This window comes from Lagopus leucura, unplaced genomic scaffold (genome assembly GCF_019238085.1).
Source record: "Lagopus leucura isolate 7727_CA_CO unplaced genomic scaffold, USGS_WTPT01 Super-Scaffold_100016, whole genome shotgun sequence".
Taxonomy (NCBI): domain Eukaryota; kingdom Metazoa; phylum Chordata; class Aves; order Galliformes; family Phasianidae; genus Lagopus; species Lagopus leucura.
In genome coordinates, this window is record NW_024962270.1 from 13,267,763 (window position 1) to 13,281,584 (window position 13,822).

General features: G+C 41.2%; 1 protein-coding gene across 1 annotated transcript in view; it reads left to right on the plus strand.

The window, feature by feature from the left end:
* TENM1 (teneurin transmembrane protein 1) overlaps positions 1-13,822 on the plus strand; it is a 237,641-nt gene that overhangs the window by 108,211 nt on the left and 115,608 nt on the right. Inside the window, exons 6-7 of the mRNA XM_042876489.1 lie at positions 6,882-7,034; positions 12,281-12,480. Coding sequence (XP_042732423.1) covers positions 6,882-7,034; positions 12,281-12,480 — 353 coding nt within the window. The remainder of the gene's footprint in view (positions 1-6,881; positions 7,035-12,280; positions 12,481-13,822) is intronic.

A 13,822-nucleotide genomic window follows, 5' to 3' on the forward strand; every position in this document is an offset into this window, starting at 1 on the left:
CAGTGAGATTACTCTGGCTGAGACAGGTCCATCAGGGTTTTGCAGCTGGAAACCATGGCCTCTGCTCTCTCTGAGCCTGCATCCTGCTGATGAGCTTGATATTGTCACAAATCTTCAAGTGCACTGAGGAGTAAGCCTGACAGCATTGTACTATTGTCTAAGATTAGGTTTTGTTTGTTCCTAAGACTAATGGATGGTTTAGTAATGAAAAGTGAAGCCAGGATGGTCATTATATCTCTGAGTAGGAGGATTGTAGGTGAGGGGGGGTGTTCTTGTTCTCAGGTATATAAATATGTTGTGGATGAAGAGAAGGCTGCTTGAGAATGAGGAGAATGCCTGAGATAGGACGAACAGAGCAACTGTGTGGAAAAACCCTTGTGTTCTGAAATGGCATTTCTTTGGTTCAAAATGATATTAACAGTCTCAAATTTTGAAGTTTGTTCAGAGCAGAATGACACTAGCATTTTAGTTACGGAGTGAACTTGCAAAAGAACTTCTCTTATGTAGGCCAAAATATCAGAACCCTGATTCTGACTTTTATATATTATATTCAGGTATTTTCACATCAATCCACCTTTACAGTGCCCAGCTGCAGTTGGAGAACTGATGCACCATGTGGCTTCATGCCACAGTGAAATCCAGTTTTATAAGCGGAACTTACAGAAAATAAGTACTTTTCTGGCACTCGGTCAGAGCAGGTGCAGAAAGAGTAGTCAGCTGCTGAGATACTTTCTACTACAGCTCTTCTGAAGACTAGGCTTCAGGGGGATGATCTACTGAGATTTTCCAGAATAACTGGAAACAGAGCAGAAAGCTAAACAAAAGCCCTTAGTGGAGGTCAGCAATTTGGAGAGACTTCACATATGCAGGATTTTTGTCCTCTGAAGTTTGTCTTGGGGACTGATGAGTACTTATTGCACAGGACTTTTCTGACATCTCTTCACTACGGAGAGCCTGTTTTGCACTGCAGCCAAGGCTCCTATTCATATTCTGCCAAACGTGTAGCAGAGGAGTTGACAAGCTGTGCTTACACAGAAGGTAGATAAGAATAAATTAAATTAGATCATTGGCTTCATAGCAGATGGTGGTTTAATCCAGTTTACAAAGTGAGTTCTGAAGAAAAAAAAATGGTATATTTGTGAATATTTACTTAAATATGCTGCAGAATTGCAAAGACTCAGTTACTTTATCTGGAAATATCAGTTGATTTTGTTTAAATGTAACTTGCTTATTTACATCAGACGTAAAACCCCAAGCTTTGGTTCCAAATAGAGCCCAACTGGTTTGAATTACAGCAGTAGTGTGAAGTAATCCACATGGAGAAGCTGGCTGCCCATGGTTTGGATGGCCGTACACGCCGCTGGGTGAAACACAGCTGGATGGCCAGGCCCAGAGAGTTGTGGTCAATGGAGTTAAATCCAGTTAGCGGCCGGTCATGAGCGGTGTCCCCCAGGGCTCGGCACTGGGGCCGTCTCTAATTAACATCTTTATTCATGATCTTAACAAGGGGACTGAGTGCACCCTCAGTAAGTTTGCAAATAACACCAAGCTAGGGGGACCTTGGTGTGCTGATGGGCAGTGGGCTGAAGATGAGCCAGCAGTGTGCCCAGGTGGCCAAGAAGGCCGATGGCATCCTGGCTTGGATCAGGAATGCTGTGGTGAGCAGCACCAGGGAAGTCATCCTGCCCTGCACTCGGCACTGGTGAGGCCTCACCTCCAGTGCTGTGTTCAGTTTTGGGCACCTCAGTGCAGAAAGGAATGGAGGTGCTGGAGCAGGTCCAGAGAAGGGCAACAAGGCTGGTGAAGGGCCTGGAGGATGTGTCCTATGAGGAGAGACTGAAGGATCTGGGGCTGTTCAGTCTGGGGAAGAGGAGGAGGCTGAGGGGAGACCTTACTGCTCTCTTCCAGTACCTGAAAGGTGTTTACAGCAAGAGTGGGGTTGTTCTCACTGGTGACAGGGCGAGGGGAAATGGCCTCAAGTTGAGCCAGGAGAGGTTTAGGTTGGATATCAGGAAAAACTTCTTTACAGAAAGAGTTGTTAAGCACTGCAATGGGCTCCCCACGAAGGTGGTTGAGTCACCATCCCTGGATGTGTTTAACAACTGTTTGTATGTGGTGCTCAGGGACATGATCTGTCAGAGGGTTGTTAGAGTTAGGGTAGCATGGTTAGGTTGTGGTTGAACTCGATGATCTTTAAGGTCTTTTCCAACCTGAGCAATTCTATTTGAATTCAGTGAATAACAGTTTGAAATATATATATATATATCTGTGCCACAGTTTTGGCCCAGTTCAGCTCTTTTTAAGCAATTGAGTAACCAGAGATCTGCCTCTAGATAGAGAAAATTCCTTAGATGGCATACAGCTATATTATCCTTTTGTGTCCTTGTTCTAGGAAGGAAAATTATAGGTAGGTTAGAAGGTATAGGTCTTTAATTTATCTTCTTCTTGCAAGAGATCTATTTTATATCTAAAAATTACTTTTTAGCTAAGAAGCACAATAAATTAGTCAAGAAAAGCTCCGCACTGCAGGTAGAATTCTCTGTATTCAGGACAGGTCACTTAAATGCCCCTGAGCAGCTCTGCCATGCGGTCCAGCCAGGGCTGGGTGCCTGAGGAAGAAGCTTAGTTTCACCATGTTCGCGTGGTATCCTCTCTTCTCTTCAACTTCATTGAACAGAGAAGCCTCTAAATTTAGCATCTGGACTGCCATCCATAATGTATGTTGTAAACAAAAAAACACACTTCCTCTGTTATACTGCAATTTTATCTGAAACTTTGAATTAAACAGGACTGTTCAATAAAATACAGGTATGCTGGCATCCATTGTATAAGCTCCATCTCCAAACATTATGTAAAGAGAGTCAGAATTTGCCTTCAGTTATATTTGCCTGCCTCCAAGTCACCTCAGTGAGAGCAACGTACGACTTTGCTTGTGGCAGAATGGAACTCATAAATTACATAGCATCAAGTGATAGTGTCATGTTAGAGGAGTGAATATACTGGAAGTTCAAGCAACCCAAAAAAGAATGTCTTTTCAGATGAGATTTGAAGTAAGATGGAAGAATCGAGGAGACAGAAAGCAAGCTGGATGTTGAAGAATGCCAGGTAGAGAAGCGTGGTTGCTGCCAGCAGTGACAGTCTGGCACTGTTTTTGGACAAGAGGCTTAGTTTAGACCCCAGTGAGGGGACATCTTGGATTGATTCTCCCAGTGACTCACTGCAATTCTTGGCAGCTTTAAGAAGGATTGTTGTAGCTGTGAAGAATACTGAGGCTCCTAAGAAGCTGTAATGAAACCATGACAGTAACATCCACTTACCTCAGTCTTTGGTTTTGCTTGAAACTGTAGCATCCACCAATGGCCTTAGGCACCCCACTGGTAACTGAGGTATTCTAAGTGATGCAAAATACAGGGTATCTGATGGTGGAATTTTTCTGAAATGCCAAGTGGCCAGAGCCAAAGTTATTTTTGTGTTTCGTATAGTATCGATGTAGTCATCATACCTTCAGGGCTGTATATTTAAGGAGCTTGACTTATGTAAACTAATGCATCTTTAGTTGTAATGATGGTTCTCGATGCTTAGTCAGAACACACCCTCAAAAATGCTGTAGTTATGGTTTGTTTAAATAAACATCAGTCTGGAAGACTAAATCTTGAGGACAGAGCAGATATCTTCATCAGAAGACAAACATACCTGCTCTACTCAGCCCAATCCTGCACTGGACAGATGCTTGGTCTGTGGAGTGAAGCCTTATACTTGTGTACTGCACATGGGACCTACAGCTGAGCATTTTACAGATGGATTTTCACTGTGGAAAATAACGTTCTGTCCCATTGTTCAATTCCATATCACTGTCTGTGCTTCTCCTTGTAAAGCAGAAACAGTAAAAGCAAGAGATCTGCTGGAAAAATCAGAGAGAATGACTCAAAAGAAAAGTTTGAGTGTTTTAAAGGAATTCTGTATATGCCTACTTCTCAAGAGATTTGTGAGAAAGATTTGACAATGTTACTTAATCTTGTTTGGTAAAATACCTGTGTATTTTTAATATGATGCACATATGTTGCAGGAAACAGAGGTTTTGTATAAATTACATTTACATAAAAGTATCACAGCAAAGATAAAGGGAAGACAAGGCTCTGTGTCTGCTAAGTCCCTGCAGTTAGCTTCTGAACAAAGTGACCCTAAGAATGAGTGCCTCTCTGTGGTATGTGGTCTGTTTTTTGCTAGAGTCATGCCGGAATCCAAAGGTAATCTGACAAGAGCAGTAGTTTGTATAGACACCAACTTGATAACTGATGTAATGAAACTCAGGTTTACTTAAAGATTGCAAGATGAGCAATTTTCTGCAGTGACAACCTGTTTTTAATTCAGTTAATTCAGGTGGATCTTATTTTCATAGCAGTTCAAATGTTTGGACTGGAATGTTCTTTAACATGAAGTTGCACTACCAGCATCACATGTGATCTCCCACAGAGTAGAATTCAAGAGTCCGATGCTGGCAGAGACCATCATCTCTACAATGCAGTTGGTGTTTCTCAGGAAGGAAACAGACTGTCAAACATGCATACAAACAGTTTTGCTAGCTTGCCAAGCTTTGGCACAAACTATAAAAACAACAGCACTTCCCAGCCTGAAGGGAAGACTGAGCAAGCAAACTCTTTGAATTGGTGCAAATGGATGACAAAATGAATGCATAGTGTGTGTTATCTGGAAAAGATATACAGTAAGGAAAAATATGTATTACATATTCAGTACTTGCTTCAGTGATGTACCCTCTGCAGCACATGCAAATACTGTCTTAGGAAATGAATAATAGCAACAATGGAAATAGCATAAGAAAGCAACTAGGCTATGTTCATGATTGTATAGCCACTAAAAACTTATTGATGTATGCAGTTATGTTTTGCATCTGGTGTTGATCTGTTTCAAGTGCTCATATAATTATTTTCATTAGGATAAAGAAATGTACATGCATTAGTTACCAGTCCCATTGCACTTTGTTCCTTTCTCTTGTTATTAACTCTTTAAATCATAATAATGCCCTGAAGCTCAAGCCAGGAGCCAGTGCTGCCTGCTCTGGAGATATCAAGGCACACTGATTTTTATTGTACCTTCTGTAAGTAGAAGTAATCTGTCTTGCATTAATAAGCTGAAGGATCAGAGCTTAGGTCTATGTGATCTGACTGCAAGACCCTTTTCAAAGTGAAGGCACAGTCCCTTGGTAGTTTCAAATCCATGCAATATGAAGCAGTCCAGCAGGTCTCAGGTTGGAGATGTCTCCACTAGCACAGTGGGGAAAGCCTCCAGCACTTCTTCTGGAGAGTGGGAATTTTCAGCTGTGTTTTCAGAGCCCAGACTTGGTGCTAGTGCAGCGGTTTTAGAATTCACTGAGAATTGGGTCACTCAACTTAAAGCCAACATAAATATAAACATTGCTTGTACTTGGGCTGTGTCACCTCCTTGATTTGATGGAAGTGCTGTCATTTGCTTAATTCAGATCATGTGTCTGTGCTGGGTGATCCCGGAGCGCACAGATCTGAAATTAATGATTGTAGACTGACACTTCTGCTTTCCTGTTGTAGTTTTGGCAAACCCTTGCCAGGAACTCATTGAAGGCATGGGGTTTTTGCTGTGTAGTCTAACTTTGAAGTAGGCAAGGGAGACGTGAGCAAATGTGTAGAAAATAGATAAGTTTCCCATAGTGAGATTTCTTTTTCTCTTAAAACATATCCAATACAGAGAAAACGATGTATTTTCCAAAAGCAAGGCCTCATTCTAGAACCTCCTCAATTCTCTTGAGAGCCTCTGAGGTTCCTAACTAATTCAGGAAAGGAAGATATGGTGCTTTTTTAGGCGCCCACTGTGGGCAGAACTTAGTGCAAAATGCTGCATGTGGCTAAAGGACCTGTTTCTCAAGTTTTGCTCCTTTTGTGATGATTTCAGCTCCTCTGTGGGGGGTATCTTCAATCCATATTTTAGTGGGTCATCAGTGCTCCCTGCTGAGTTACTTCAATGCTAAGGCAATGTCTTCTTTGGAAGAATTTGCCTGTCTCAGTAAGACCGAGGTAATTGTCTCAAATGACTGCATTACTATCATAGTATGCTTAAAATAAGGTCCTCTCTTGTTGTGTGTTTTCTTTAATTCACCTACCATTCTTCTGTACCTAAAATTAGAAAGAACAGAGAAGAAAGCAGAAAAAAAATGAATGACTTTGTTGCCAAAAAGGAGTAAGCAGACGCTATGGATGGAGATAAATTCATAAAAGAATTATAGATTTCCCAGTGCGTACATAAATAAAAGCATATTACCATTAATGTGTTACAACATAACATTGTATATATTTTTTATCCAAAGCCTGGCTTATTTTATCTGCAGTATAATTCTAGGGCAAATTGCTGAAGTCAGCTATTTTACTAGTGCTTAAACTGATCTAATTGAAAAGGTCTGAGAATATGGTGGGCACAAGTTTCAGTTAGAGATGGGTTGGAAAGTTTTACTTGGTGGCTGTGCTTTAATCCAACAAACTGTGACAGCTGAAGGCAGTGGGACAGCACTGAAGAAGCATTAGAATCTGTCACACAATATTTAAGGCATTCAGCTGTTATCCTTTTAATTGCAAGTATTTCCTTCCATTAATTGCTGTAGAAATTCATCACCTTGACCTGGCTGATCTCCAAAAGAAAGTGTGGAACCTAATTAAACGTTGAGTTTTAAGGTAAAATAGTAAATTGCTCATTAGAACCCTCGAAATTCTGATTTACTGCTAACAGAACTAAATAATACTTGACTTTGCAGAAACTGGGTCATAGCATTCTTTCTTTATGTGACTGAAGGTGCTGTAGCTTAGACATCAATTAATTGGTCTTCATTTTTTTTGCAGCAGTACACTTGTTCGGTTTAACCTGGCAGCTACAGCCTGTTGAAGGGCAGCTGTATGAAAATGGAGTTAGCAAAGGAAATAAGGGAGCAGAATCCACGGATACTACTTTCTCACCGATCGGAGGAAAAGTTTCTGATAAAACAGAAAAAAAAGGTATGTGCAAAGGTGCAGACAGACAGGTGAGGAACTTTTAAATATTTCTATGCTTCAGGTTCCATATTTTCTGCAATTTGGCAATGTTTTGAAGTCAGGTTCTAGCTTCTCTGGAACAATTTTAAAACAGATGTCAGAATCCCACACCCTGATTGTTTGCTTTATCAGAACTCTCACTGAAATTAGCAGCTGACCCAAGTCATTAAGGAGGTAATGTTGAATAGCAAAGTAATTGTCTTTCTTTTGTGAGAGGTTAGAGGGCCTGGCTTCTGTTGTTAGAGAGGGAAGGTGAGAGTACATTTGCCACATCCCCTCACTGTGCTGAGGGCTCGTTGCCGTGCCCATGTCTTGAAGACCAAAGCCAGTCTGAGCCACACGAAAATCTTTGTGCTGACAGTTCAGAATATGCAGAAGGGCAGGAATCCTAATGCTTTTAGAGGCATCCGGTTCTTGAAGGCATAAACTAAAATACAGCATCCTGTCACATCCTGCCACATCCTGCCTTAACCAGTCATACTGAATCAGCATGCAGGAACCTCCTGGGGTTTCACAAAATGCCCGAGCCAATTTGGCAGCGGGGAGATGGACCCACAGCACTGCTCTCTGCAGCCCCATGCCTAATGCAGTAATTGTCTTGGGCATGAGTGAAGCATCTCAGCATACTGTGGTGGCAGAAAATAGCTTTGGCGGTATGGCGAATAGTCTTGTATAGCCATTTTAGAGGCTGAACCAGCTGTTCTGAAGGGGCAGAGAAGTGCCAGAGCTGGCACGGGGAAGGGGTTGACTGTGCAGCCAGCAATGTAAAATAGAACAGAGCTGTTGAAAGGTTGCATCATTCCTTTTTCTCAAGTCTCTAATTCAGTGTTGTTAGCTCACCTACCCCAATATTAGCTAGAAACCCTGACCCATATTTTCCATTGACCACTACATAATACAGTAAGATGATGTTTTCTGACTCTAAGAAGCAGATATAGCTCTCATTGCTTTTTAAAATACTCAGAAAAAGTTGTTAAATCAGATGGATTATATCAGAGAAAAATGAATAGAAATAGAAGATTAACCCTAGTCTTTCATTTGTTAGAAGGAAAGTAAAACTGTACTGAGAGTTCTGCAATGTGGGAGATTTCCAGAATTTCCAGCATTTATAGCAGAGCAATGATTTGATTCTGTGTCTGCAAGGTTAGATACATGATTCTAAATATGAGACAAGGTGGGGCAGGGTTTGTACCATTCTGTCCAGAAGGAAGATTGCATCTCACATCAGTAGTCTTACAAATCAATGTGGCACAGCTGGATAGAGATCGTGGTAGATAAATGAGCAGCAGAAATATATATGAGGGCGCAATAGTATTGTTATCCATTATTTCTTCTCTTAGAATGGATTGACAGTGAATTACAGTAAATGTTCTATACACTTTTGTATTTTTTCCTGGTGCACCATGGAAAATGTCTAAGATGTCTCAAATAGTTCTTCTAAAGTGCATTAAATCACTTTACCAATATATTACAGATTTAATAAAAACCCATCCAAAGTGTTTGGCTTCCAGAGGAGAAGATATAGGAAAAACATCAAAACATGATCCTAGAAATTAGATATTTGATAATAGAGAAGAGACTCAAATGAGTCAATAGGGAACACAATGTAGTAGTTTAAATAAATAAGTAACAGCCCCTTGTCTCAAGTGATCCTAATGTCACAATTCTCAGAGAACACTAAAGTGTGGAGAGCTGTAACACCAGAGCCACTTCTCCAAGGGCTTATCTGGTAGTTTATGGGGTCAGTCTTGAACATAGGTAGACTGTTGTCCATCTTGTTGTCTTTCACCTTTTGGGAAACCTACAATCCAGGCTATACGCTTGAGGAAGCATAAGAATAGCCATGTGGACTCAGTGCAAAGCATTGATACGTGCATAATCTACCTCTCTGGCAGCTTTCTGATAGTTTCCTTCTCCTTTCCTCCCTTCCTCCCTTCTTATCTTTCTCTCTTTCCATCATCTTTAATATGTATCAGTAATTTTATACTCAATACTTGTGCCAAATACTCTACACTGATGTCTTGAAAGGAGGACTAGAAACATGGAACTCCCCTCACTTCAACAGTGTACCACAGAAAGTTGATACTTTGCCTTGAAGCCTCTAATGTGATTTCACAAGGATAAATAAATATTATCAGATATTGTGACCCCCTATTTTCCCAACTCTGTGCAACAGCACGAGATGCTGTACCAGACCTTGAAAGCATATATTTAACTAATTTTCTAATGAAAATCAAATTTACAAACCAGCAAGTCAGATTTCTTTAAGAAGTCATTTTATAACACAGTGACCCATGGCTATGAGTTAACGTTTTAATATGTAGCAATGTGATTAAAATCTCAGACGTCCTATCGATGCTGATATTTACCAGGAGAGTACAAGGAGATTGATTGTTTCAGGATCAGTAATAATCAGCATATGGGTTCTTTCTTGTGAAGATAATTGGCACCATGCTGTTTAGAGCTTTACTTTCTTGAAGCCAAAAGAAACCTGTGATTAGGAGTCTATCTTCTGTTTTAGAATTGTAGAGAAAAGTGTGCTTAGGAAGAATGGGGAAGGATTAGTACCAGTTTGTAAGACTGGGAGCAATACTAGGAATTGAACGTAGGTAATTAAATGATATTTTGTCGTGGGGAAAATGGTATGAGAAAGAAGCTTTCAGAACAAGTGTAGAAATTGTATTGCAACACTGTAATTTTAATTGCTTACCTAGGACTTCACAAGAAAGTGTAAGAAAGCATTTGAGGATAGTCTGTGAATAGCATATCTTCATTGCCTTATTTGTTTGGCCAAATACCTGTTTCATTCAGTTAAGCACAAAAACAGAGCTAAATTGTTTTTTCAATAGAGGAGAGCACAGTGGCTTGATGAATATGAAAATGCACTTCAGATGTGGTGCTTACAGTCGCCTTCTCATGCTGCGTGGTTATCTGAAAAAATAGTGTTGGAAAGGTAGGGGTGCTGCCGGTACTGCTTTCAGTAGGTGGAAGATAACGTGGATTTTTTCATTTTAGCATTGTCAACAACAGCATGCACTTCTTTCAGAGAAATAGCAGTAAATCCAAGTACATGTGTGGGGTTTTTTTAATTATATGAAGTCGTTACTGAAACAACATTTTCATCTGAACGTGGAATGACTTTTCAGGGAAGTGTTGCTTTGAGCCTAGCAACACTCACTGCTATTCAGCATAATTTGATAACACCAATTAGTGAAAATACTTTCTCAAAGAATGCCTGTGCCCTACGTAAAGGCCTTTTGCGTTTCATTTTCAACGACGAAGTAGGCTGCCTCACTTCAACAAACTCAAAGGCAGTTACTGTATTTTAAAAGACCTTGAACATGGACCAATAATGCCATTAACTTCAAAAATGATACTGTATCCTTGACTTTTTACTTAGTGCTCCACCATCTTGTAATTGAATCACGTTAATTACCATGTGTCAATATCACCAAAAAGTTCCTTAGTGTTTTACTTAACCCAGGGTAATTGCTTGCAAAGAATCATTAAGATTTAATATCTCTGGAGTACTGGAAATGAGGGAAAAGGTTTTTAAATTTACATCAGCTGAGTGGGATCTAATGTATGGGCTGGAGTGGGAGGGACTCGCTTTCTTTGCCCAGCTACACCAGACATTTAAATCTCCTCTCAAAACTCAACACACACAACTTTTTTCACTAAGGAGGTGAAAAAAAAAAAATTCTCACCTTGAATATTGCTAAAGCAGTGATTTGGGAATTTTTTAGCTTGTTAATTAAGGAACAGATATATTTTTAGGGTACTAGCAAACAATTTCTGTGCTCCAAAAATTCATGCTTTTATATAGTAAGGTGTTAAAAGTCAGCTCCTCGTTCTTGCTGTGCTTTTGTTTCCCATGACGCAAAGCAGCCATAAACTGGAAGATCCAGTACCCTGAGGATTGCTCCTGCCTTGTAAATTAAATCTCTATTCATTAAGAATGCTAAGTACTTCCTACACAAGTTAAATCCATTGAAAGATCCCACCGAGGATCTTTGTTATTAATATGTTTAGGAAAAATCTGGCCCTAGCTTCACTACTGCTGTGTTTGTTTCCAAGGACAATTTATATCATTTCATGTACATTATTTTGCATCCTATATTTCTGTGCGTTATTGTAAAAAAATGAATCTCCAGTCACATTGATTGCTTCTCTTTATCCATCACCACGATGTTGGAATCATGTGGAAATGACACAGAAATAGATATGGCTGCTGAATTTGATCTCTTGGTCCACTCTCCATTGTAGCATGCTGTCCTTTTTTTTTTTCTACTTGAGAGAAAGCTTACAAATAAGCTTTAGAGTTTTGCAAAACTTTCAGTAGAGTTAGCTCAGATGCTAGCAGGAGTTAGCTCAGATGTTAGCAGGAGTTAGCTCAGATGTTAGCAGGACTAGTGTAGCTTGCAGCATGTCAGGATGCTGATCACAGGCAGGCACTAAAATAGACAAAGATGGTGATACACACCAGCAAAGCAAGTGAGCTCTGTTTTAGTTTGGCAGTGGCTTCCTTATGCATTTCATTTCCCTTTCTATTTCAGCTCTCTCATACCCACATGTGAAGTTGCATACTGTAGATGTCTGCAGATTTATTGTTAGGCTCTACAAAATGATGCCAGTTTTCCCTTTAAATTGCCTATCCCCGTCTTTATGCCCCTGCTATGCTTTTGTGCAGAAAATCCAAGCAAAAACAGATGTTCCTTATTTCTCTAGGACTGGGTTATCACTGGAATGGTGCTTAACAGAAATCCAGGCTTGGGCTCTAACCTAGCAGTTTGATGGCTTTTCTCTGTTCGCCGGTGTCCATTTGTGCAGCTTATGCAATGCCCATCCGGCAGTAGCTGGAGCGCCGTGCCAGAGGAAGCTGTCCTGCTGCGTGCTCTCCACGCTCTGTCAAATGGGTTCTGTTTGCACAGCTGATAGACAGACGCAAAGGCCGTGGTTCCTGCAGCAGCACCGGTACCTTTTTGTAGTCAGTAAAGTGTTCCAGGATTTCCGAGGTAAAAACATGCTGTGACACCCATCGTGGTAATTCTGCACACAAGTTCATTTCTATTTTTCATCTAGCTGAATGAGAAATACAGTGATTTCAAAGAAATGTCCTCAGTGTAGATGTTATTTATTATATCTGATGTGGTATTTTCTCCCCCTTATGAATATGTAACTGATTGCTTTCTTTGTTTCTGGAAAATCAGTGTTTCAGAAGGGACGGGCCATAGACACAGGAGAAGTTGAGATTGGAGCACAAGTTATGCAAACAATCCCACCCGGCTTATTCTGGCGCTTTCAGATCACCATCCATCACCCTGTGTACCTGAAATTTAACATTTCACTGGCAAAGGATTCTCTGCTGGGAATTTATGGCAGAAGAAACATTCCACCTACTCACACTCAGGTAATTACTAGCAATGGTATCGTGCATTACAGTTTCAAAGAGCAATGGTTGCTAGTGTTCCCGATGCACTTGCAAAGCAGGGAGGAAGGAAAGAACTGACCGTAACCACACAGAGCATTTTGTTCATCTCATTCTTTTACTGAGGTGTAGCTGAACCCTGAAAATACACCCACTCAGATGGAGAGGCAGCATTGTATCAACAAGATCAGCAATTCTGACCACTGCCAGATGACTGTGGGAGCCTGGACAGGTGCACAGTGTGTAGATCCAGCATCTTCTCTTAGGGTAGTGGCATGAAATACCAGTTCCCAGTTCATTTGAAAATGCTTTCATCTTTCTGTGTATTCATCAAAGCAAGCAGACTACAGTCAGTGTAAATAGGGGGGAAGAAAAAGTGCTGTTTATAATTCTGGTTTCTGATACAACTATTATTTTTTGCAGGGGATTTGCAGGAGAAAGGCTATCTCCGCAAAAAGAATGTGCAGTATTGCTGGTTACATTCAACTGGGTTTTTTTCCTTAATGCATTTGGCATATGAAGCTCTCATTTCAATGGATGATAATAGGCTTTTCTGCTGTCTGATAGCAGGATTACACCACATGTGATAAACTCAGATGCAGAATCACAGAAAGATTGTTTGGAAATGACAGAACAAGGAGCAGTAGGCAAAATCTGGAACACAGGAATCACAGAATCACAGAATCACACAGAATCACAAGGTTGGAAACGACCTGCAAGATCATCCAGTCCAACCACCCTCCCATTCCTATCAGTGCCACAAGCTACTAAACCATCTCTCGTAGCTCCTCATCCAGGCGCCTCTTGAACACTGCCAGGGATGGCGACTCCACCACCTCCCTGGGCAGCCATTCCAGTGCCTGACCACCCTCTGAGAGAAAAAGTTTCTCCTAATATCCAACCTAAACCTCCTCTGGTATAACTTTTTGCCATTTCCTCGGGTCCTACTATTTGCCTGGGAGAAGAGGCCAGACCCTTTTGCACCACAGCCTCCCTTCAGGAAGTTGTAGAGTGCAATGAGGTCTCCCCTGAGCCTCCTCTTCTCCAGACTGAACAATCCCAGCTCCTTCAGCCTCTCCTCATAAGACTTGTGCTCCAGACCCCTCACCAGTTTCGTTGCCCTTCTCTGGACACGCTCCAGGGCCTCAATGTCTTTCTTGTAGTGAGGGGCCCAAAACTGAACACAGTACTCGAGGTGCAGCCTCACCAGTGCTGAGTACAGGGGGATGATCACCTCCCTGCTCCTGCTGGCCACACTATTTCTAATGCAGGCCAGGACGCCGTTGGCCCTCTTGGCCACCTGGGCACACTGTGGGCTCATGTT